Source organism: Podarcis liolepis (assembly GCF_965112155.1).
Source record: "Podarcis liolepis genome assembly, chromosome: 7".
Classification (NCBI taxonomy): Eukaryota; Metazoa; Chordata; class Lepidosauria; order Squamata; family Lacertidae; genus Podarcis; species Podarcis liolepis.
In genome coordinates this window covers 15,768,914-15,793,495 of record NC_139561.1, presented here as the reverse complement: position 1 = coordinate 15,793,495, position 24,582 = coordinate 15,768,914, and the positions used below count along the sequence as shown (strand labels likewise).

The window sequence follows — 24,582 nt, the reverse complement described above, 5'->3', positions numbered from 1 at the left end:
TCTTAAAAACCATTATAAACAGTTAAAATCATTAGTAGGATCAGAATATCACTTGTAGCTTAATGGTGAATTTTGGATACAACGGAGAGGTAAAGGATCTGGATTATTATAAAAGATGCAGGAGGAAATGATTAACAATAGGACCCATAAAGGGGAGGAGGGAAATCCAGGAGATTCTCTGGAATCTTGTTTCTATGTTGTATGTTGGATATGTGACTGTAAAACCAAATATCTATCTATCTATCTATCTATCTATCTATCTATCTATCTATCTATCTATCATCTATCTATTATCTATCTATCTATCTATCATCTATCTATCTATCTATCTATCTATCTATCTATCTATCTATCTATCTATCTATCATCTATCATCTATCTATCTCTATCATCTATCTATCTATCTATCTATCTATCTATCTATCTATCTATCTATCATCTATCACCTTTAAAGCTGCTCTACTATGGAGCTAGGGACGTGGGTGGCACTGTGGGTTAAACCACAGAGCCTAGGACTTGCTGATTAGAAGGTCGGTGGTTTGAATCCCCGCGATGGGGTGAGCTCCCATTGTTCTGTCCCTGCTCCTGTCAACCTAGCAGTTCAAAAGCATGTCAAAGTGCAAGTAGATAAATGGGTACCGCTTCGGTGGGAAGGTAAACGGCGTTTCCGTGCGCTGCTCTGGTTCGTCAGAAGCGGCTTTGTCATGCTGGCCACATGACCCGGAAGCTGTACGCTGGCTCCCTTGGCCAATAAAGCGAGATGAGCGCCGCAACCCCAGAGTCGGCCACGACTGGACCTAATGGTCAGGGGTCCCTTTATCTTTACTATGGAGCTATGGTGCTTTGCTTCAAAGGAGAACAAGATCCCAGTCCTCATGGTTCTGATTTAACTTGGGACAAGTCAGGTCATTGGTTTATCTAGCTTAGTATTCATGGAATAATAGAAGCATAGAATATGGGTGGCGCTGTGGTCTAAACCACTGAGCCTCTTGGGCTTGCGGATCGGAGGGCCGGCGGTTTGAATCCCCACGACGGGATGAGCTCCCCTTGCTCTGTCCCTGCTCCTGCCAACCAAGCAGTTCAAAAGAACATCAAAATGCAAAGTAGATAAATGGGTACCGCTCTGGCGGGAAGGTAAACGGCGTTTCCATGCGCTGCTCTGGTTTCGCCAGATGCGGCTTAGTCATGCTGGCCACATGACACGGAAAAGCTGTCTGCGGACAAACGCCGGCTCCCTCGACCTGAAAGCGAAATGAGCGCTGCAAACCCAGAGTCGTCTGCGACTGGACTTTACTGTCAGGGGTTCTTTACCTTTAGAACTGTAGAGCTGGAATGGGAACACAATAAGCCCAGTCCTGCGCAATGCAGGAATCGCAGCTCAATAATCCCTAACAGACAGACAGCGGCATTGCATCATTAATTGGTGCCTGGGGAGGGAAGCCCCAGAAGGCCCTCTGTGCTGGACCTCAGTGACTGGGCTAAATGATGAGGGTGGAGACGCTCCTTCAGGTATACTGGGCTGAGGCCATTTAGAGCTTTCAAGGTCAGCACCAACCCTTTGAATTGTGCTTGGAAACACACTGTGAGCCAATGTAGGTCTTTCAATGTAGGTGTTATATGGTCTTGGCGGCCACTCCCAGTCGCCTGTCTAGCTGCTGCATTCTGGATTAATTGCAGTTTCCGAGTCACCTTCAAAGGTAGCCCCACGTAGAGCCCATTGCAGTAGTCCAAGTGGGAGATAACCAGAGCGTGCACAACTCTGGCGAGACAGTCTGCGAGCAAGTAGGGTCTCAGCCTGCGTACCAATGGAGCTGGTAAACAGCTGCCCTGGACACAGAATTGACCTGCATCTCCATGGACAGCTGTGAGTCCCAGACTGCACACCTCGTCCTTCAGGGGCACAGTTACCCCATTCAGGATCAGGGAGTCCCCCACACCAGCCCACCCCCTGTCCCCCAAGAACAGTACTTCTGTCTTGTCAGGATTGAACCTCAATCCATTAGCCGCCATCCATTCTCCAACTGCCTCTAGACACTATGGTTATCACCTAAAGCAGCCTTTCTCAACCTTGGGTCCCCAAATGTGTTTGGCCTGCAACTGCCATCATCCTTAGCTAGCAAGGCCAGAGTTCAGGGATGATGGGAGTTGTAGTCCAACAACATCTGGGGACCCAAGGTTGAGAAACACTGACCTAAAGGAAGCGTGCCAATTCTCCACTGCTTGATTCTGTCTTATTTCATTTCTTTTGCCTCAGAAAGTGGTGGACTCACCTTCCTTGGAGGTTTTTAAGGAGAGGCTGGATGGCCGTCTGCCATGGATGCTGTACAGTGGTACCTCGGGTTACATACGCTTCAGGTTACACACTCCACTAACCCAGAAATTGTGCTTCAGGTTAAGAACTTTGCTTCAGGGTGAGAACAGAAATCATGTTCTGGCGGCGCGGCAGCAGCAGCAGCAGGCCCCATTAGCTAAAGTGGTGCTTCAGGTTAAGAACAGTTTCAGGTTAAGTACAGACCTCTGGAATGAATTAAGTACTTAACCTGAGGTACCACTGTAGTTGCAATTCCTGCATTTCAGGGGGTTGGACTGGATGACCTCTGGTGTCCCTTCCAACCCTACAATCCTATGATTCTGTACTGCCTCCCCTCCTCCCCTTCCACTCCTGCCTTGCTACTCTGCCAGTCTCAGTTGCTTAACACAGACTTCCAGCAAGCGTAATCCACCTATTGGGTTGCTCAGGTCGGGCTATCTGATCCAGGAAGTGCCTCAAATCCCCATTGATCTCTCCCTTGACGGATTTTTATTTTTTTTTAGAGCAAATTAAAAATCTATATCGCAGCTCTTTTTGCAGCTAATACCAAGAACGCACGGTGGCATTTTAAGAAATAAAACCCAGATAATCTTAGCACACCTGCTTTTAAAGATGAAATGACAGGTTTGGGAAGGAGACAGTCACTACATGTCAGGAAGGAGCTTAAGACTTGGCTGGGTGTTGCTGGTGGATAAGGGAAGAAGGGAGGAGAGAGAGAGAGAGAGAGAGAGAGAGAGAGAGAGATGGGGAAGGCTGTTCTTACCCAAGAGATTTTTCTCTCTCAGGAAGGTACCTAAATAACAACAACAACAACAACAACAACAACAACAACAACAACAACAACAACAACAACAACAATAATAATAATTTATTATTTATACCCCGCCCATCTGACTGAGTTTCCCCAGCCACTCTGGACGGCTTCCAATCAAGTGTTAAAAACAATATAGCATTAAATATTAAAAAACTTCCCTAAACAGGGCTGCCTTCAGATGTCTTTTAAAAAGAAGATAGCCGCTTATTTCCTTCACATCTGAAGGGAGGGCATTCCACAGGGCAGGCGCCACTACCGAGAAGGCCCTCTGCCTGGTTCCCTGTAACCTCACTTCCACCTAAAATGGGGCAGAGTCCAAGTTGCCTAGCATAGATATATTTGATCCAGTTTCTCTGCTGCCTTGCGGGATCTCTTCGGGAGAAGAAAAGGCCAAGGGGAAAAATCTCCACAAATCTGGAACGGAGTCCCTAAGATGGTTTGATGGCGCCTTGTACGCCTCCTTCCAGCAACTCCTGCCGCCAAGCTGCTGCCAAACGCATTGCTCTGCTTTCCTTTGGACCTAGTGGCGTAGCTACAGTAGCAGCTCTGGTGCCTAGGACGGCACCCGCTGCCTCCCCTTCGGCTGTAGGGTGGCTGAGGGGGAGGTGGCGGGCGGACGCAAGACCAACACTGCTGTTTTGGGCAGCACGGAGCCTGCAGGCGCCTGAGCCATTGCGTCACTCACATGCTGCTCCAGAGAAGCGGACACGGAGCAATGGATCCAAACTACAAGAAAGAAGATTCCACCTAAACATTAGGAAGAACTTCCTGACAGTAAGAGCTGTTCGACAGTGGAATTTGCTGCCAAGGAGTGTGGTGGAGTCTCCTACTTTGGAGGTCTTTAAGCAGAGGCTTGACAACCATATGTCAGGAGTGCTCTGATGGTGTTTCCTGCTTGGCAGGGGGTTGGACTCGATGGCCCTTGTGGTCTCTTCCAACTCTATGATTCTATGATTCTATGATTCTATGTGATAAATGTGGCTCAGGCGCACTGCAGGACAGTCCCCACGGTAAGTGCCATCCCCCAGCTAAGGCAAAAAAAGAGGTAAAGTTAAAGGACCCCTGGACAGTTAAGTCCAGTCAAAGGCGACTATGGGCTTGCGGCGCTCATCTCGCTTTCAGGTCGAGGGAGCCGGCGTTTGTCCACAGACAGCTTTCTGGGCCATGTGGCCAGCAGGACTAAACCACTTCTGGTGTAATGGGACACCGTGACGGAAGCCAAAGCACATGGAAATGCCGTTTACCTTCCCGCCGAAGTGGTACCTATTTATCTACTTGCACTGCCGTGCTTTCGAACTGCTGGGTTAGCAGGAGCTGGGACAGAGCAATGGGAGCTCACTCTGTCGAGGGGATTCGAACCGCCGACCTTCTGATCGGCAAGCCCAAGAAGCTCAGTGGTTTAGACCACAGCACCACCCGCATCCCTCCCCCCAGCTACGCCTTTGTTTGGACCCCATCAAAAAGGCCAAGAACAGGGTCTTGTCATCTGGGCACTCAAGGACCGCTTTGCACACCACCCAGACTTGCCCCCGGGGGGAGGTTGCTTGTGTGCTCCTTGACTATAGCCCTGGAGGCGCACGCAGTGGCGTAGCGTGGGGGGTGCAGGGGGGGCCGGCCGCACCGGGCGCAGCATCTGGGGGGGGCGCGCTCACACTCGCAGCTCTCTGCCCCTACCTGGCTCACTCACTCTCTCTCACTGCAGTGCTGGCTGTGCGAATCCGAGCCGAGCCGCTGGGTCGACGCCCACTGTGGAGGGGGTGGGTGCCAGGCGTGCGGCGTGGAGAGCGAGCGAGGGACTATCTGGGGGAGGGACAGTGCAGCGGCCACCCAGCGCAGCGCTGAGCACGGGAGAGAACCACACCAGACCAGACCAGGCAGCAGCAAGAAGAAGCTGGCAGCGGCGGCAGGTTAGGGGTTAGGGGGCGCAAATTACTTGCCTTGCCCCGGGTGCTGACAACCCACGCTACGCCACTGGGCGCATGCCAATGTTTCTTGAGACAGACGTACACCAACAGTACATTTCTTGAGTTTTTGCATATTGCAAAAGAGGAAAGCCATTGCACAATCATACCAATCAATTTTGCATTGATTTATGCCATAAGATTTATTCCCCGCTTAATTGTAACAGGAAACCTCAAAGCGGCTTTTTATTGAAGACATAGAAAATTTACATTTGTCTCTTCCACAAGCCTCTCGGGGAATTGGGATAAGTAACGTTGAAGTGTTTGGGAATTTTTCTTGACATAATATAAAGCTTTTGGCTCTTGGTGCTCCTTGTTTCAGTCATAGGTTTATATTTCTGTTTATCTTGCAAGTTTGGTTTGTTACACACTCCTCATTTCTTATGGTGGTACGCGCTGCTTAACTACAGTGGTACCTTGGTACTCAAACAACTTGGAACCCAAATACTGCAAACCTGGAAGTAAGTGTTCCGGTTTGCGAACTTTTTTCGGAAGCCGAACGTGCTCCGTTTTGAGTGTTACGGTTCCATTTTGAGGTCTGCTTACTTTTGCTATTTATTTTGTGTTTTTGTGTCTCTTTTTTGTTTTTGTGACTGTGCAGAACCCAGTTCAGCTACTGATGGATTGATTGCGTGCCTGCAATACAGTGGTGCCTCGCAAGACGAAAAGAATCCGTTCTGTGATTCTCTTCGTCTAGCGTTTTTTTTCGTCTTGCGAAGCAAGCCCATTGAAGGATTAGCGGATTAGCGCTATTAGCGCTATTAGCGGCTTTTAGAGGCTTTTAGCGGCTTATCTGCTGATCGGATCAGCTGATAAGCGGCTTGGCGCTATTAGCAGCTTTTAGCGCCTTATTTGCTGATCGGATCAGCTGATAAGCAGCTTAGCGGCTTAGAAAAAGGGAGGGAAAAGGAAAAAAAACAGCAGGAACTCGCAAGACATTGTTGTCTTGCAAAGCAAGCCCATAGGAGATTCGTTTTGCGAAGCACCTCCAAAACGGAAAACTCTTTCGTCTAGCGAGTTTTCCGTCTTGCGAGGCATTTCTCTTGCGGGGCACCACTGTACTTTCTATTGGAAAGCGCGCCTTGGTTTTGGAACACTTTGGTTTTGGAACAGACTGAGGGACGTCCTAAGGAAAAGCGGGATATTCTGAGATCAAATAAGAAACCGGGACACTTGGAGGGTCTGTGAACTTCAAAATTCAGGGTCCCCTCCCAACCAAGTGCCAAACTGCACCTATGGGTGCAGAGGGCAAATGAATGAATGAAATAAAGTGTAAACAAGAGGGTAAAATGGCAAAGGAATGCGAAGAGGACCATTCAAGTAGAACTCAAATGTGCACAGATTAAGTGTCTGGGAAAAAGTTGGAACCTCAATGGCAGAGCATCTGCTAGGAGTGCAGAAGGCCCTGGTTCAACGGCATCTCTGCATAGGGCTGGGAGTGTCCCCTGCCTGGAAACTCAGAGGTTCATTGCTGCCAGTCAGTGCAAACAGTACTGAGCTTGGTGACTCAACAGTAGGCAGCTTGGCACTGCTGAGTAAATTGACACCTGTATTGGTATCTTATCAAATATCTGGAAAATCAGCCTCCTCATTTCTCCTTGTGACTATGACATCCCACGCCAGCTTCGGTTTGGCTGGCTTTTTGTGTGTTAGTCTCACAAACTGCTATTCTGTTAGTTGGGTTGTATGGATAAAATTCAATAAAAATACTTTTAAAATTATTTAAAATAATAAAAAATAACAACAATAAAAAGTAATATTTGAAACATATGTGATTGTCAGTTGTTTCAAACTATTTGAAAATGGTTGTAGCCCACTCAGGTACCTTAGGGCTAAGAGCAGGTAATTAATAATAACAGTAGCAATAATAAAAAAAATTCCTTCCAGTAGTACCTTAAAGACCAACTAAGTTAGTTCTTGGTATGAGCTTTCGTGTGCATGCACACTTCTTCAGATACACAGTGCATGCACACGAAAGCTCATACCAAGAACTAACTTAGTTGGTCTTTAAGGTGCTACTGGAAGGAATTTTTTTATTTTGACTATGGCAGACCAACACGGCTACCTATCTGTAACCAGTAGCAATAATAATATTCTTGTGTTTTTCCTAATAGATGCAAACACAACTTCACCTTATATCCATATTTTGGTATGCAACACACACTTTTTGTGTGTGTGCAAAGCAATTATTCCAAACCTTTTTCATGCTATTTTCCCTAATCCATGTATTTTTGCACACTTTTCACCCCAGTGCTTTAGATCCATTTGTAGGCCAGAGTACTGCATTGCAAAATTCAGAGGCTTGTGGATTTTCAAGGGTGCATTGAAAGGTTTTGCAGGTGTTTTTTTTACAGTGTTTGCAGTGAAACCCCCACGTTTTTCCTGCGCCCCACAAAACCAGTAATCGATACATCAAACATGGGGTTCGTACTTAACTTTAACATTTCTCTGATGAAATAGGGATGCCTTGTATAATAATAATAATAATCATCATCATCATCATCAGACTGGGTTTCCCCAGCCACTCTGAGCGGTTTCCAACATATATAAAAACAGAACGAAACATTAAACATTAAAAAACTTCGCCATTTTTCTTTTCATTCTTATTTATTTATGATTACTTTGTCAAAATAAAGAAGAAGAAGAAAACAAATACAATACAACAAACACAAACACAAACACAAACAAAAAAACCCTTCCTTTTCCAGGGCTGCCTTCAGATTTCTTCTAAAGTTTGTCTAGTTATTGATCTCCTTGTCTCGGGGACCCCGTATAACTCCAGTATTTCTCCAGTGAAAATAGGGACGTCCTAAGGAAAAGCGGGATATTCTGGGATCAAATAAGAAACCGGGACAGCTCCTGTAAATCCGGGACTGTCCCTGGAAAATTCAGGACACTTGGAGGGTCTGTGAACTGCAAAATTCAGGGTCCCCTCCCAACCAAGTGCCAAACTGTTGTTTCGCAGCCTTTTGCATTCGCCGGGCCTTCTTTGAGGAAAGAGAGAGCGAGAGAAAGTGGGGAAGAGAGCGGTGGCTTGTGCAGAGACCTTCCACCTCTGTCCTCTGACGTGAGGCTTCTGTGGTCCAGCCTCCCTCTCCTCCTGAATATTCATGGCCAAAGAAGCTCTATGGAGCCTGGAGAGAGGCGGAGAGGCCCACGGCTGCTCTAGGGGGGAGCCTCAGAGCTCTGGGATCAGCTGGTAGCTCTCGGCTGCTCCTAGTGACCGAGAGAGGGGGCGGCTGGAGGCAGCTCCCTCCCTGCCTCTCTCTCTGTGTGCAGTCTGGACCGAGTACCACATTGGTCACAATTCGGATAAGGCCTAAGATCTCCTTTCCAGCAATGGACGGAAGGCCAGGCAGTGGCGACGAGGCTTAGCCGGACTCATCCATGCGCCCTCTGAGCATGGATTGGCGGCGGAGAGAGGAAGGCGCTGGGCTCCCAAGCCACACCGTGGGGCTGCTGCCACAGACCGCTTCTTTGTAACATCGCAACAAAGAGCAGCGAGAGCTGCGGGGGGTAAGTGGACTGACCCCCCCTCTTTGACCTTTCCAGACTCCTTTCTGGGAAGGCCACTCGGAGGCTAGATCCGGCCGGCAATATGGACCGAGACCATGTGGTTCCTTTCTCTCTCTCCCCCCAAAAACAAACCTCCCCAAACTGCCTTCTCTCTCTCCTCCCCTTTCCAAGATTTTTAAGATGGGACCATAAAAGAGGGTGTCTGCACGTGGCAGAACGGGCCCCCCAAAATGCCCTCGCATTTGGTGCATAAAAGCAAGGCTAGAATATTTTTTTTTAAAAAGCCGTTTCGGAAAATTACCCCCGCCTCCTGCCACTTGCGGAAAGGTTAAGCCCCACGCAACCATATAATGCACCCCCTGCAAGGCCAATGGGACGTTGGTGACCTTTGCGAGGTCAGCAGAATTGACGGGCGCTTGACGGAGACGTGGTTTATATATAACCCTGCTGGGGTGCTTGTAAATCAATCCCGTCTTGGGATGGGGGGGAGAGAGGAAGCGAGGAAGGGGAGTGTGTGGATTTTTTCCCTCTTCATCTTTGGATGTGTTTTTGCAGGGAGCACGGGTGTGCGCTTTGGGGACAGGGGGCAGTTCTGCGGGCGAGTTTCAGGGGATGGGGGAATTCAGGTGATGGAGGGAGCCATGGCCAGGCAGCATGCCTGAACACCCCATGGGGGGGGGATACTTGGGCGCAGTGCTCCCTACCCAGGAAAAGTGGCAATGAAGCCCCAGAGCGAGAGATAGACCTTTTAAGGGACAATGAATAAGTGAGGAAGGAACAGGGTTGTTCTGGGGCAACAAGAAACGATGGCATAGATTGCGGAAATTTGAATTCACACCAAACGTTTAAGGGATGTTTAAAGCACATGGCTCCACCTCCCAAAATAATTCCGGGAACTGTAGTTTACCCCTCACAGAGTTGAAATTCCCCAAACCCTTAAGAAACTAAAGGACCTGTAGTTTAATCACACGAAGCTACAACATGAGAGCGGTCCATGGCACCTCCGCTTACAAAATGTGCTTGAAATTATTGGGTTGATGGTGACTAACAGATTGATTAAACCTTATGGGGACATAAGTCACACCGTCAGACGAGTAATGCGTTACCCTTATTTGACAGACCTGTATATAGGCACCTGTGGGTGCAGAGGGCAAATGAATGAATGAAATAAAGTGTAAACAAGAGGGTAAAATGGCAAAGGAATGCGAAGAGGACCATTCAAGAAGAACCCAAATGTGCGCAGATTAAGTGTCTGGGAAAAAGTTGGAACCTCAACGGCAGAGCATCTGCTAGGAGTGCAGAAGGCCCTGGTTCAACGGCATCTCTGCATAGGGCTGGGAGTGTCCCCTGCCTGGAAACTCAGAGGTTCATTGCTGCCAGTCCGTGTATACAGTACTGAGCTTGATGACTCAACAGTAGGCAGCTTGGCACTGCTGAGTAAATTGACACCTGTTGTGGGGGCAGGGATCCTTGGTCTCCGTTTCCGGCTGAAGCAAACAGAACCAAGCTTTCATATTAGTTCAGGACGAGTAAAGGAAAGTCCTTCTTCATGCAGCCCAGAGTTAGACTGTGGAACTCCCTCCCACAGGATGCAAGGATGGCTCCCAACTTGGATGGCTTTGAAAGAGGTTTGGACAAATTCAAAGAGGAGAGGACTGTCGATGATTACTAGCCGGGATGGCTAAGATCTGCTTCCACGGTTCTGAATACCAGTTGCTGGAAACTGTGGGTTGTGGGGAGACGGCTCTTGCGTTCGAATCCTGCTTGCGTGTTTCCCATCGGGGCACCTGGTTTGACCAAAGGGTGCTGGACAAGGTGGGCCACTGGCCTGATCTGGCGAGATCTTATGTTAAAAAAAACCCCCTGAGAATCTGAAATCGACAGTCTCCCACACCTCATTCCAGCTGTTCTGATCTTTAGTTTCTCCTTTCCCAACTCTTCCCCTCTCTGGGTTTAAAAGGATTGCATTGATTTCCACATAGATCTAGCATTAAAGGGTCTTGGGAAATGGGGTCCTGTGATTGTGGAGAGGAGAAGATTTCGGGGAAACACAACCTTGGCCTCCTGATCTCTGAAGGGCAGAAGTTGCAGTAGACTTTTGGTCTCCGTTGCTCCAACGAAGCAGGAACTTGAGCCAGCAGGTGCAAATTTCAGGGGAAGTGGCTTTTGGTTAAGCATTAAGAGAAACTTTTCTTAAGAGTCGTTTGGCAGTGGAAGACACTCGCTTGGAAGATGAGGAGCTCTCCTTGACTTTGGAGATACATTTTTTAATAGCAGGTGCTGGACCAGTGGCAGATGGTGGGGTGTAAAGCAGCAGTAGGCAGATTCAGAGGCAGTGACTGGCATCCTGGTTTAGTCCGCCATCCTCCTGCTGAGTTCTTCAAGGGCAAGCCTGAGACTGAAGAGGAGGAAAGACAGAAAGGGCCATCACCCCAGGACTGGATGTAAGTAAGGAGGCAGGCAGGCAGGGGTTGGCTGAGGTTGGGGGTTCAGGGCACAGTGCCCTATTCACCTTCATGGACCACCCAGGGACGCTGTGGTCTAAACCACTGAGCCTCTTGGGCTTCCAATTGGAAGGTCGGCGGTTCAAATCCCTGTGACAGAGTGAGCTCCCATTGCTCTGCCCCAGCTCCTGTCAACATAGCAGTTTGAAAGCACACCAGTGCAAGTAGATAAATAGGTACTGTTGCGGCGGGAAGGTAAATGGCATTTCCATGCGTTCTGGTTTCCGTCACGGCGTTCCGTTGCGCCAGAAGCGGTTGAGTCCTGCTGGCCACATGACCTGGAAAGCTCTCTGTGGACAAACACTGGCTTCCTCGGCCTGAAAGCAAGAGGAGTGCCACAACCCCATAGTTGCCTTTGACTGGGGCTAGTCACACTTCTCTGAAGTCTCTCAGCCTCACTTACCTCACAGAGTGTTTGTTGTGGGGGAGGAAGGGAAAGGAGATTGTTAGCCGCTCTGAGACTCCTTAAGGGGAGTGAAAAGTGGGATATCAAGTCCAAACTCTTCTTCTGCTACTTCTTAACCATCCAGGGGCCCTTTAAAGGTAAAGGTAAAGGGACCCCTGACCATTAGGTCCAGTCGTGACCGACTCTGGGGTTGCGGCGCTCATCTCGCTTTATTGGCTGAGGGAGCTGGCGTACAGCTTCTGGGTCATGTGGCCAGCATGACTAAGCCGCTTCTGGCGAACCAGAGCAGCACACGGAAACGTCGTTTACCTTGCTGCCGGAGCGGTACCTATTTATCTACTTGCACTTTGAGGTGCTTTTGAACTGGCAGGAGCAGGGACTGAGCAACGGGAGCTCACCCCGTCACGGGGATTTGAACCGCCGACCTTCTGATCGGCAAGGCCTAGGCTCTGTGGTTTAACCCACAGCGCCACCCGCGTCCCGTATATATATTTACATGCATACATATAAATAGCAGCAGTGGGAACCGCAGTGGCGTAGAGTGGGGGGTGCAGGGGGGGCCGGCCGCACCAGGCGCAACATCTGGGGGTTAGGGTTAGGGGGCGCAAATCCACGGGTTAGGGGGCACAAATTACTTGCCTTGCCCCGGGTGCTGACAACCCACGCTACGCCACTGGGGAACCGTGTAGAGGAAGAGGAAGATGGGGCTTCTGAGGGCAGCCATCTGCAAAGGGCACAGATCTGTCGGCCCCAGGAGACAGTACCAAAGAGCCACAGGGCTCCCTCTGCTTAAACTTTGCGGTTCTAGTTAGTGGGGCAGGGATCTAGTTCCTGCCTAGGTAACCCCCCGCAACACCACACATCCACTTGCTGGCCTATTAATTAAGTTCAAAATTGTAGCTCAGCCTTCTACAACCTGGCGCCCTCGGGGAGTTGTTTGACTACAACTCCCATCGGCCCCAGGCAGCGTAGTCAAGAGTCGGGGTGAGGATGGGAGTCGTAGGGCAGACTCACACTCTGCATTTGAAGCACATTCAAATACAGGGTTTTTTAAGCACATGGCTTCCCCACAAATGAATCTTGAGAACTGTCGTTTTCCTCTCCCGGCATTCCCGTTCTGCAAACTGCAGTTCCCAAGAAGTCATGTGCTTAAAACGTACAGTGGTAGAATCATAGAATCACAGAATCATAGAGTTGGAAGAGACCACAAGGGCCATCGAGTCCAACCCCCTGCCAAGCAGGAAACACCATCAGAGCACTCCTGACATATGGTTGTCAAGCCTCTGCTTAAAGACCTCCAAAGTAGGAGACTCCACCACACTCCTTGGCAGCAAATTCCACTGTCGAACAGCTCTTACTGTCAGGAAGTTCTTCCTAATGTTTAGGTGGAATCTTCTTTCTTGTAGTTTGGATCCATTGCTCCGTGTCCGCTTCTCTGGAGCAGCAGAAAACAACCTTTCTCCCTCCTCTATATGACATCCTTTTATATATTTGAACATGGCTATCATATCACCCCTTAACCTCCTCTTCTCCAGGCTAAACATGCCCAGCTCCCTTAGCCGTTCCTCATAAGGCATCGTTTCCAGGCCTTTGACCATTTTGGTTGCCCTCCTCTGGACACGTTCCAGTTTGTCAGTGTCCTTTTTGAATTGTGGTGCCCAGAACTGGACACAGTACTCCAGGTGAGGTCTGACCAGAGCAGAATACAGTGGCACTATTACTTCCCTTGATCTAGATGCTATACTCTAGATCAGTGTTTCCCAACCACTGTTCCGCGGCACACTAGTGTGCCGCGAGATGTTGCCTGGTGTGCCGCGAGATGTTGCCTGGAGGGAGGCGGGCGAGTCGGGCGGCGAGAGGCGGGGCGGCGGCGGCGAGGAGAGGCCGCCCAGCGCGGGGTTCTCGCCGTCTGCCTGCCTGGCTGCCTGCGAGCTCGGCGGGCAGCGCCTCCGTCCGCAGCGCCCGCCTCGCGGCTCTCATTCCCTGCCCCTGCCAAAGCTCACCCAGCCAAGCCGCGTTCTCCTTCCTGCCTCGCTTTGCTGCCCCCACCCCCAAAGCTTGGAGGTTCCCTGGCAAGGGGGAGGGAAAAAAATTGAAACTTACACTTTCGTGCGTCCCTCCCGGCGTGACGCTGCGCGCTGACATCACGGGGCTGTAATGGTGGTGTGCCTCGAGATTTTTTTCATCAAACAAGTGTGCCTTTGCCCAAAAAAGGTTGGGAAACACTGCTCTAGATGGTACCTCTGGTTACGTACTTAATTCGTTCCAGAGGTCCGTTCTTAACCTGAAACTGTTCTTAACCTGAAGCACCACTTTAGCTAATGGGGCCTCCCGCTGCTGCTGCTGCCCGATTTCTGTTCTCATCCTGAAGCAAAGTTCTTAACCCGAGGTACTATTTCTGGGTTAGCGGAGTCTGTAACCTGTAGCGTATGTAACCTGAAGCATATGTAACCAGAGGTACCACTGTACATCGAATACAATTAAATGCAGAGCGTGTGAATCATAGTTTGTGAAGGATGCTGGAAACAGGAGTTCTGTGGGGAGGAAAACTATGGTTTCCAGGAGTATTTGTGTGGGGGGGGGAGGTTGGGTGACTCAGATGTGCATCGGGCATGATTCAAGTGTACAGTGCGGATCTGCCCGAAATATTTGGAGGTCAGGCAGGCTAGAGAAGGCTGTTGGGGAGCAGGCCGTGGTTTGCAGGCAGTGCAGCAAGCTGAGATCTGTACATGCTCAGGGGCACTCTTGGCTTTCCCAGCTGTGTGCTGCACATGCTGGGGTGTGCGATGACATTTAATGCACGCGCAGTGCTGCCTTTGAGGCAGAACTGAAGAGGAGGAGCTCCTTGCTGTTTTCTGAAGCGAAATCCGATCTGATCTGCCATTTGTTGCTCCATGGCCTCTTGGCGAGTTCTCCTTGTTACCCTCCCAATCTGGGACGGGTGTCGTAATGGTTTCCTAGGCTCTCTGCCTTCTCTGTGATGGTTCAGGCAGCGTGACTGGAAGCCTGAGTGCCGGAGAGGGTGGGGCTCTTTTTTCTTTAGCTGTGAGGGGAGGAGGAGGCGGTGAAGGAAAAAAATGTATATTCTTCAGCCGATTGTTCCAAGGTGGCTCAGAAAAGCCTCAGGGATGGGAGTTGGAGGGAGCCTTTTCGCATGACTAGCCCAGCGGCCTCAACGCTGAATCAGGCCAAACTCTCTGCTGAGCACAGCATCCTGTTCTCACAGCGGTCAAAACAGATGTATCTTCTGGTAAGCTGGCACCCAGCTACAAGCCCAAATTCAAGGTATTACTATTAGACCATAGAATCCTAGAATTGTAGACTTGAAAGGTACCCCAAGGGTGTTTTTTATTTATTTATTTGGTTTTTCAGATTAATTTTTTACAGTCACATATCGAACATACAACATACAAACAAGATTTCATATAACCTCCTGGACTCCCCTCTTCCCCTTGGTGGGTCCTATTGTTAATCATTGCCTCCTGCATCTTTTATTATACAGTGGTACCTCGGGTTAAGAACTTATAATTCGTTCCAGAGGTCCGTTCTTAACCTGAAACTGTTCTTAACCTGAAGCACCACTTTAGCTAATGGGGCCTCCTGCTGCTGCTGTGCCGCTTTCTGTTCTCATCCTGAAGCAAAGTTCTTAACCTGAAGCACTATTTCTGGTTTAGCAGAGTCAGTAACCTGAAGCGTATGTAACCCGAGGTACCACTGTAATCCAAAATCTTTAAACTCTCCATTGTGCCCAAAATTCATCATTAAACTACAAGTGATATTCCAATCCTACTGTTTACAATGATTTTTAAGATAAATTTCCCCCATTCCTTATTAAAATTTTGGTCTTTCTGATTTCTGACTCTTCTGGTCATTTTAGCCGTTTCGGCGTAATCCATCCACTTGATCTGCCATTCTTTTCTGGTCGGGACTTTATCTTCTTGCCATCTCTGGACCAATAATGTCCCCACTGCCGTGGTCACACACATAAATAGTCTTTTCTGCTCCCTTGATATTTCGGCACCAAGAATTCCTAAAAGGAAGGCTTCGGTTTTGTTTTTTATTTTAAACATTTTTTCCAACTCATTATATATTGTTTCCCAAAATTCTTTTCCTACCTTACATTTCCACCACACCCACAAGGGTCATCTAGTCTAACCCCCTGCAATGCAGAAATCTCAGCTAAAGCATCCATGACAGATGGCTATCCAACCTCTGCTTAGAAACAGCCAATGAATGAGAGTCCGCCAACTCACAAGGGAGTCCGTCCCTCTGTCAAACGGTTCTCACTGTCAGAAAGTTATTCCTGATGTTTAGTTGGAATCTCCTTCCTCGCCACTTGAAGCCATTGATTTGAGTCCTACCCTCCAGAGCAGCAGAAAGCAAGTTTGCGCCATCTTCCATGTGACAGCCCTTCAGGAATTTGAAGATGGCTTTTATATCACCTCTCTATCTGAACGATCGCCGTGCCCCAATTATGCCCAGGCGGCCGGTTCAGTATGCACACCCCTCGCATTTTAAAACTAGAGTCACATACAGTGGTACCTCGGGTTGCATACGAGCCAGTGTGGTGCAGTGGTTAAGAGTAGTAGACTTGTAATCTGGTGAACCGGGTTCGCGTCTCCGCTCCTCCACATGCAGCTGCTGGGTGACCTTGGGCTAGTCAAATTTCTCTGAAGTCTCTCAGCCTCACTCACCTCACAGAGTGTTTGTTGTGGGGGAGGAAGGGAAAGGAGAATGTTAGCCGCTTTGAGACTCCTCAGGGTAGTGATAAAGCGGGATATCAAATCCAAACTCTTCAGGTTACATACGCTTCAGGTTACAGACTCTGATAACCCAGAAATAGTGCTTCACGTTAAGAACTTTGCTTCAGGATGAGAACAGAAATCGTGCTCCAGTGGCGCGGCGGCAGCGGGAGGCCCCATTAGCTAAAGTGGTGCTTCAGGTTAAGAACAATTTCAGGTTAAGAATGGACCTCTGGAACGAATTAAGTACTTAACCCGAGGTACCACTGTATAACATTCGTTCTGCCCTTGCGAGAAATCACTCTTTTATGTGGAATCTTCGGAACTCCCTGCTGATTGACATTGGGACAAGTATCTCTTCGCCGTTTTGTTTTTGGTGGAAAATGTGGAGAACAGGATGGGACCTTTGGCTCGATCCAGCAGCCAGGCTTTTCTGACAGTTTCTGTTTCTCTGTCTGTGTGGTTTGGGCAATGTTGACGCAACGCTGGAGATTGAGCAAGTTTGGGCTGTTCTCTCCCGGCGAAAGAAATGTCTCATTGCTGGGAGCGATCGCTGGTCATGTGGACATTCTTGGCTCCCGGAGCTGTTTGGTTTCTCCAGTTAAAGATTTGTGTGTTGTCGGGAGTTCTCTCTTTGCTGCCTGCCCCTCCTGACAGCCAAATGATCTGAAACTAAATGAGAGATCTCTTTTCCGGAGGCGGCACAGGGAGAGAGGTTAAAGATTTAATCGCCGGCCCAAAGGTGGGATTGAACGGGAGGCGTTGAACCAGGGAAGAAGAATCTCCAGCCCACAGGCTGAATGTGGCCCCCTGGCCCTCTCAATCTGGCCCACAGGACACTCTCCAAGCCACTCCCGTTGTCCCAAATCCACACCCCCTCAGTGGCCCAGATCTGAACTCTCCTCAGATACTTTTGCTTGGCTGAGATGCATCCCTGAAGTGTTATCAGGCTTCTGAACAGAGGAAAGAGAGAGGGGGGGGGATGGGTGAGAGAGTGTGTGAAGAAATCTTTGGCTTTTGCTTGGCTGAAATCATAGAATCATAAAATGGTAGAGTCGGAGGGAACCCTAAGTGTCATCTAGCCCAATGCAGGAATCCTGGGGTGGACTTGAACCACCAACCTTCTGCCTATTGCCCCACCCACTTTTACTCCTGACCACGCCCACTTCTGAACCCGAGACACTTTGCCTGTGCTGAGCCACTGAGTAATTAAACAATTATTATTATTGCTGTTAATTAACAGCAATAATAATGGTTGTTTAATAAGTGAAGTAGGATCCATCCATTGTTTCAGGTGTCTTGGAAAGACCCTGACCCATGAAAATAATTGTGGTTTGTTTCCCCTGGATTCCTGGCCTTATTTATTTTATGTGCTTTTATATTTGTCTTTCATACTTTACATTTTGGATTTTAACAGCATTGCTCCGTTTTATTAAATGTTGTACACTGCTGATAGATTTTTTTAAAAAACGTGCTTTATGAATGCTTTTTTGATGAACAAATGAATAAAGCCAAATAAAGGGTGAATGTTAAGCAAAATGTATAGTCTGGGTGCATGGGCAGGGGTGTGTATACACACACACACACACACACACACACACACACACGTGCACAAACATATACAACCACACAAACAAAATACCGGTACTCTTACATTGGAACTAGAAGAAAGGCCTGTCTATGTGGGAATTTGCAGTCAGATGTGACGTGACCTATCATATACAGTATTTGCATTCCCACTGTTAAAACAATGCGGATTTTATTGTTGCATTCCTGCAACACGCCTTTCCTAGCCATTGGCCAAGCCTCCCTGTGATGTTCCTGGGTGTTCTCATCCCCTGGGAGGAGAGGAGAACTCCCAGCAACAGAATGTGGACAAACATTTTTCTCCTGTTGGGAAAGTGAAATATTGGCTTGGCCAGGAGAGAAAACTCTAAAGGGCATCCAGTTATCCAGAGCAAGCAATGCCCATTTAAAAACAATATACAGTGGTAAGTTCTCAAACTTAATCTGTTCCGCAAGTCTGTTCCAAAACCAAAGCGTTCCAAAATCAAGGCATGCTTTCCTGTAGAAAGTAATGCAAAATGGATTAATCTGTTCCAGACTTTTAAAAACAACCCCTAAAACAGCAATTTAACATGAATTTTACTATCTAACGAGACCATTGAGCCATAAAATGAAAGCATCAATTAATGTACTGCAGTCACACAATCAATCAATCAATCAATCAATCAATAACTGAACTGGGTTCCACACAGTCACAAAAGCAAAACAAAAAAGCCACAAAAATGGAAAATAAATACTGTATTTTTTGCACCATAACACTCACTTTTTTCCTCCTAGAAAGTAAGGGGAAATGTCTGTGCGTGTTATGGAGGAAATGCTTATGGGTGGCATGCCTACGGATTTTCCTCCTCTAAAAACTACGTGCGTGTTATGGTCGGGTGCGTGTTATAGAGCGAAAAATACGGTAGCAAAAACAGACAGACCTCAGCATAACACTCAAAATGGAAGTGTGGCACTCAAATTGGAAGCGTAACACTCAAAACGGAGCACATTCAGCTTCTGAGAAAAGTTTGCAAACCGGAACACTTACTTCTGGGTTTGCAGTGTTTCAGTTCCAAGTTGTTTGAGTACCAAGGCGTTTGAGAACCAAGGTACCACTGTATATAATGGAGGCTGGGCATCAGGAAGCCTTGCTGAATCTGTCGACCCGCAGATCTCGTGGCTCCATGATATACCGAGAGTCCTACTGGTTTCTTGACAGCTTCCATATGCTCACCATCTGACGGATTTGCTCTAAAGCTTACTGAGGTTTGCTTCTTTTTAAAAAAACCAACACCCACCATCTGGCTCCGGCGAGTGAGTCTGCGATGGAGGAAAATTCGCAGACTTACATCCTCCCTCACCCCCTTGCAAAAATAAGCGGGGGAAATGGTTAATTGATCTAGAATTTTGTAAGTCTGGCACAGCCTCCTGTTCTCACAGTGGCCACCAAGGTTTCCCCAAAGGATGCCTGCAGCAGGACCCAAGCACAAGCGGGACTCCCCCCCCCCCCAAGTTTCCAGGAACTGGCATCTTGTCATTTAAATTTTTTTTTAATTAAAAATTAATATTTTCTTGTACGCGACAGCAGCAGCGAGAATGTTAATAGCCAATAATTGGAAAGGGAATTACGTTCCAACCAAACAAGAATGGTTGAATAAATTATGCAAATACTTGGAATTAGCAAAGCTGACTGATTTGATAAGACAAAAACCAAAAAAACATAATCCAGAAACAATGGAAGTGCTTAAATGATTATTTATGTAGACAAAGATCAAGTGTAAGGTGTTGGTTGTTGTCAGGGAACTGACATCGGAGCTAGAGGCGGAGGGAAGGCTCTCAAATGATGCTGGAGAAGGGCCCAGCAGGGAGAGAGGCAGCTCCGCAGATGGGGAAGCAAATCAGTGCAACACCAGGGATATAGAGGGGCTGATGGGGAAATCGGCGAGAGGGCTCCAGGACTCTTCACCGCACACCAGCGGGGAGAGCACGGGTCCTCCGCTACCCACGCCCACCCTGCGCAGAAGACTTCCGCGCAGAGAGAGTAGGAGGAGACTGGGTGTCAAACAACTTTTATGTGGGAAAAGATTTAAGAAACGCCCACTGACGGATTCTGCTAGCGACTGAGGCAGCCACGAAGTGAAGCGCTGTCCAGACTGAAAGGTTTAGCAAGGCAACAAAGCTTGGAGAGGCGGCAACTTACGCACGAGCAACCCATACACATTACAGTTGTGTTTAGAATAGATTTATGAAAGATTTAGAAAACTTATTGATTAGAATATTTGTATGAAATTGTATGGGGAAAATATGGAATAACAAATACTATTTTGCTTAAAATGTATATAGGAAGTGCAGTGTAAGCGATGGAAGTCAATCAATGAAATTTTATTATTGAGATATTTGTAGAATAAACTTGGAAGAAATTCTTCCAATTTTTCTTCTACTTCTTTTTCTCCTTATTTTTTTCTTTTTTCTTTTCTTCCTTTTTTCTTTTTTGTTCTTTTTTTATATGTGTGTGCTTATCTGAAATATATATGTATGTATGTATTTGCAGTATTTTGCTTGTATTTTGTAATAATTATGTTAACTAATAATAATAAAACTTTCCAGGAACTGGCATTCAGAAGCATCCTTGCCTCTGACTGTGGAGGTAAAACCTAGCCATTGTGGCTAGTAACCATGGATAGCCCTCACCTCTTCCGTGAATTTGTCTAATCCTCTTTTAAAGCCATCCAACTTGGTGGCCACCCCTGTTTCCTGTGGCAGTGAGTTCCGAAGTTTAGAGGGCCTTCCTCTGGGCTAATCTGGAAGTGCCTTGATGAGCGATAGAATGCTGGTTGGGCGAGGCCCCACCTCCTGGGCTGATTTTGTGGGATTCATTTTGCCCAGAGGTGCAGTTGGTTAGCAGAATGCCAGCCACGAAGGGTAGGATTGGCCAGTGACCGGGTTCTCCCAATCCTTGATACGAGATGTGATTTCCTCTCCGTCATCTATGCCAGTGTTTCCCAACCGGTGTGCCGCGGCACACTACTGTGCCGTGAGACACCGGCTGGTGTGCCGTGGGAGGGAGGCGGGCGAGTCGGGCGGCGAGAGGCGGCGGCGGCGGCGGCGAGGATCCGCGTCGAGCCGGGGGCGGCTCCGCGGTGGTGGTGCCGAGCGGCGGGGCAGCTCGCGCAAAAGGGAGGAGCGCGAGACAGCGGAGGAGGAGGAGGCCGGCATGTCCGGGCAGCAGCAGCAACAGCAGCAGCAGCAACTCCCGGCGACGGCTCCTCCTCCGCCCGCTATCGCCGCCGCCGCCTCAGCTGCCCTCGCTCTGCTGCCTCCTCCCACCCCGGCAAGGGGAAGGGAAAAAACGTTCACTTTTGTGCGTCCCCCCCCCCCCGCGTGACGCTGCGCGCTGACGTCACGGGGCGGGGCTTTAATGGTGGTGTGCCGCGAGATTTTTTTCCGGTAAGCAGGTGTGCCGTTGCCCAAAAACGTTTGGGAAACACTGATCTATGCAATCCAAACCCTGTAGGGTGCAGAGGGTTCCACGTTCAATCTCCAACAACATCTCCTGGTAGGGTTGGGGGAAGACCCCCTGCCTGGAACCCTGCTGCCAGTCAGTGTTGACAGTACTGTACTGAGTTTTATAGAGCCATGGGTCTGACTTGGGCAAATTCCTGTGTTCTCATATGAGGTCTGATAGCCTCATCTCGCAATCCAGATAGGTGTTACAGAAACTCGGTCAATGGGGTCTCTTATGACAGCCTCATGCATGTACTGCTTTAGGAGGGTGGGATAAGACCCCATCCTTAATTTTCTAGCTTTCCTAGGAAAATCTAAGTTCCTAGCCCTCATGGGGGAAAGAACATGCAAGGGCCGGAAGGCCTTGTTTTGGTTCCTGAGTAACCTTTGCAGCTGTGTCAGGAAGGATATTGAGTGGAAATTGCCCAGATCACAAAATAACATTGGATGCATATACAGTGGTACCACAGGTTAAGCACTTAATTCGTTCCGGAGGTCCGTACTTAACCTGAAACTGTTCTTAACCTGAAGCACCACTTTAGCTAATGGGGCCTCCTGCTACTGCTGTGCCGCTGCCGCACGATTTCTGTTCTCATCCTGAAGCAAAGTTCTTAACCTGAAGCACTATTTCTGGGTTAGCGGAGTCTGTAACCTGAAGCGTATGTAATCTGAGGTACCACTGTATTCTGCAACTATCACCTTTCCGCCTGATGCAGAGTCTGGGGTTCCCAGGCAGGGAAGCAGGAACTGTAGCAACAGTCTTGGATGGGGGAAAGCCTTTTGGGGGAAATAAGATTGGGGGATTTGCTTCCTGGAAGAACAGAGTCCCACCTGAACAAATTTCTTTTCCCCCCTTCCGCTTAGGAAAACAGCAGGGAAAGGCTCCGGGAGAGAAACGTCAGGAAACAGTGGTTGAGAGACAGACAGACACACAGACAGGGAGAAAAGGAGATGGCCACTTCTCAACCACCCCAACCGTCTTCGATAGGTACTGTCACTGAGGCATGTCCTCTTACTCTACTTCTGGCTATTTCTGCTTTTTCTAAAGAAAACTCTGGTACTTGGAGACTTAGGGATGTTAAGGAGGGAAAAGGTTTTATTTGACAACAAAATTAGCTAAGTAAAAGATCTGCCAGGAGATGAAAGTCTTTCAAGACACAGTTAACTATATTTAGATCTATCTATCTATCTATCTATCTATCATCTATCTATCTATCTATCTATCTATCTATCTATCTATCTATCTATCATCTATCTATCATCTATCTACCCCCCCTCTCTCTCTCTACCTACCTACCTCTCTATCTATCATCTATCTATCTATCTATCTATCTATCTATCTATCTATCTATCATCTATCTAACTCTATCTATCATCTATCTATCTATCTATCTATCTATCTATCTATCTATCTATCTATCTATCTATCTATCTATCTATCTAATCTATCATCAAGATTTGGTGGATGCAGGCTTGTAAACAAGATGGCAAATGCACTTCTTATATTCTCTTCAGTTCCTTAAACTACTTGCAGAGTTGTTACGGCTTTAGGTGTTAATATTTGGGTTCCAAAAGAAGGCGGTACTTTCTGTCAGTTTTCCAAACTTCTGTAAATCTCACTCCACCAACTTCTGGTCTACCTGATCTTTGCTCTACTCCTCATCAAATAGCGACACCTTTCTGATTTTTATTTCATTTTTAAAATAAAAAGATGGGGGCAGGGGCAGATGTCTAGGTTACTGACACATGCCCCACCACCCAGGTGACGCAGAATATGTTCCAGCAGTTCAGAGGGAAACTGAGTTTTCCTGCAGATATAAAGCAATTTTCTAGTCCTCGTTGGTGCTGCTGAGGCAGAAACAACAAACAAACAACAAACACCAAAGGAACACAAGTGAACAACACAAGCAACGCTGACACCAAACTCTACATACATTAAACATAATAGAAACACCGCCACCCGACCCCACCCCCATCCATCTTCCCTCTCTCCACCCCCCTTTCTTTTTTCCTTTTCTTTTCTTCTCCCCCTAATGCCTCCACAAATGAAACGGATTTGTAAAAATGTTACGGGGGGGGGGGGAACACACGAGGCATTACACTTACGGTACTTCTGTAAAACAAGAAAATCCTTAATAAAATATTTTTAAAAAATTAATAAAAGGGGGGGGGGGAAGGTCCTGGGTGTATTTTTTCAGCGATCGACACATAAGTCTTGAAAGTGCTTTGCAAAATGTGTTAGGTTGTTTCTGCACAGTTACCGGTATTTTATCCATTCTGAATCTTTCAGTGTTTGGTTTCAGTGGGTGACTGTGGCTTCTGACGTTACAAGAGACGGAGGAAAACTTTTCTCTAGCTGCTTTCTCCAGGCTACGCATCATGTTATAAACATCTTTGCAGGGGGGTTGGGCTAGATGTTTTGGGGGGTACCTTCCAGCTTACAGTTCTATGGTTATGTGAAATCAGCAGACAGAAGTCTAAGACCTTTTCCTTCCATCGCCAGCCAGGTCAGTTTAGAACTTGGCAAACAGAGGGCAGCGCTTCTAGCACAGTATTTGGTTCCTTCCTGCTCCCAATTTAGCACGCCCTCCTAGCCTTGAGCTCCTGCCAGAAAGCAGGGGATTAATCCTGAGGCATAAAACCTCACCGCCACCTGCAAACCTGTTTAATGACAGCGGCTTGAGTTTGCAAACACTCCCCCGCGCTCACCGTTTGCCACAAGGCAAAATAAACTATTATCGGGTTATATATATTTTTTTAAAAAATTGGAATATGGGGAGAACAAAGGAATCTCTATGCACCTTTTTAATGCTTCAATTGGAACTGGCACTATTATATTTGCCACATAATTCTCGTTCTGCATTTGCAAGGGCTCAACCAGCTCCTGCACTTCGGAACTCCCTACCTATTGATAACAAGCAGTGCTGTGTTAATGGAAAAATCCGAGGGCTCCCTTGGACAAAAAACAAAGACACCAACCAGGATAACTTGGAGCAAAACAGCAGCCTGTAGGCTTGGCCTTTATTGATCTGTTGCAACAGGGTGCTCCCCTCACTCACAGGAGAGAGGAGGGACCCAGATGGCATGCAAGGCCTTATAAAGACTTTTGAAATTGCCACCCTGTAGATCAAGACCACCCCCAGAAACATCATACATACATCACAGAAGGGGTGTAACCTAAGACCACCCCTCAGATACATCACACCTACATCACAGAAAAGGCGGTCTAAAACAGAAATTTGAATACTGTTTTTCTCCTGTTGTTGTTTATCTCCT

At 47.8% G+C, this 24,582-nt stretch overlaps 1 protein-coding gene across 23 annotated transcripts in view; it reads left to right on the top strand.

The window, feature by feature from the left end:
* Positions 1-24,582, top strand: part of ARHGEF10L (Rho guanine nucleotide exchange factor 10 like) — a 145,459-nt gene that overhangs the window by 7,533 nt on the left and 113,344 nt on the right. For 4 of the 23 annotated variants that reach the window (XM_083512651.1, XM_083512643.1, XM_083512665.1 and 1 more), the window contains exons 1-2: positions 8,310-8,602; positions 22,171-22,294. In XM_083512651.1, coding sequence (XP_083368777.1) covers positions 22,258-22,294 — 37 coding nt within the window. In that variant the 5' untranslated portion in view covers positions 8,310-8,602; positions 22,171-22,257. Of the gene's footprint in view, positions 1-8,257; positions 8,603-14,624; positions 14,763-22,170; positions 22,295-24,582 lie in introns of those variants that run through there. The other 19 variants (XM_083512661.1, XM_083512659.1, XM_083512652.1 and 16 more) reach the window with 10 other exon arrangements.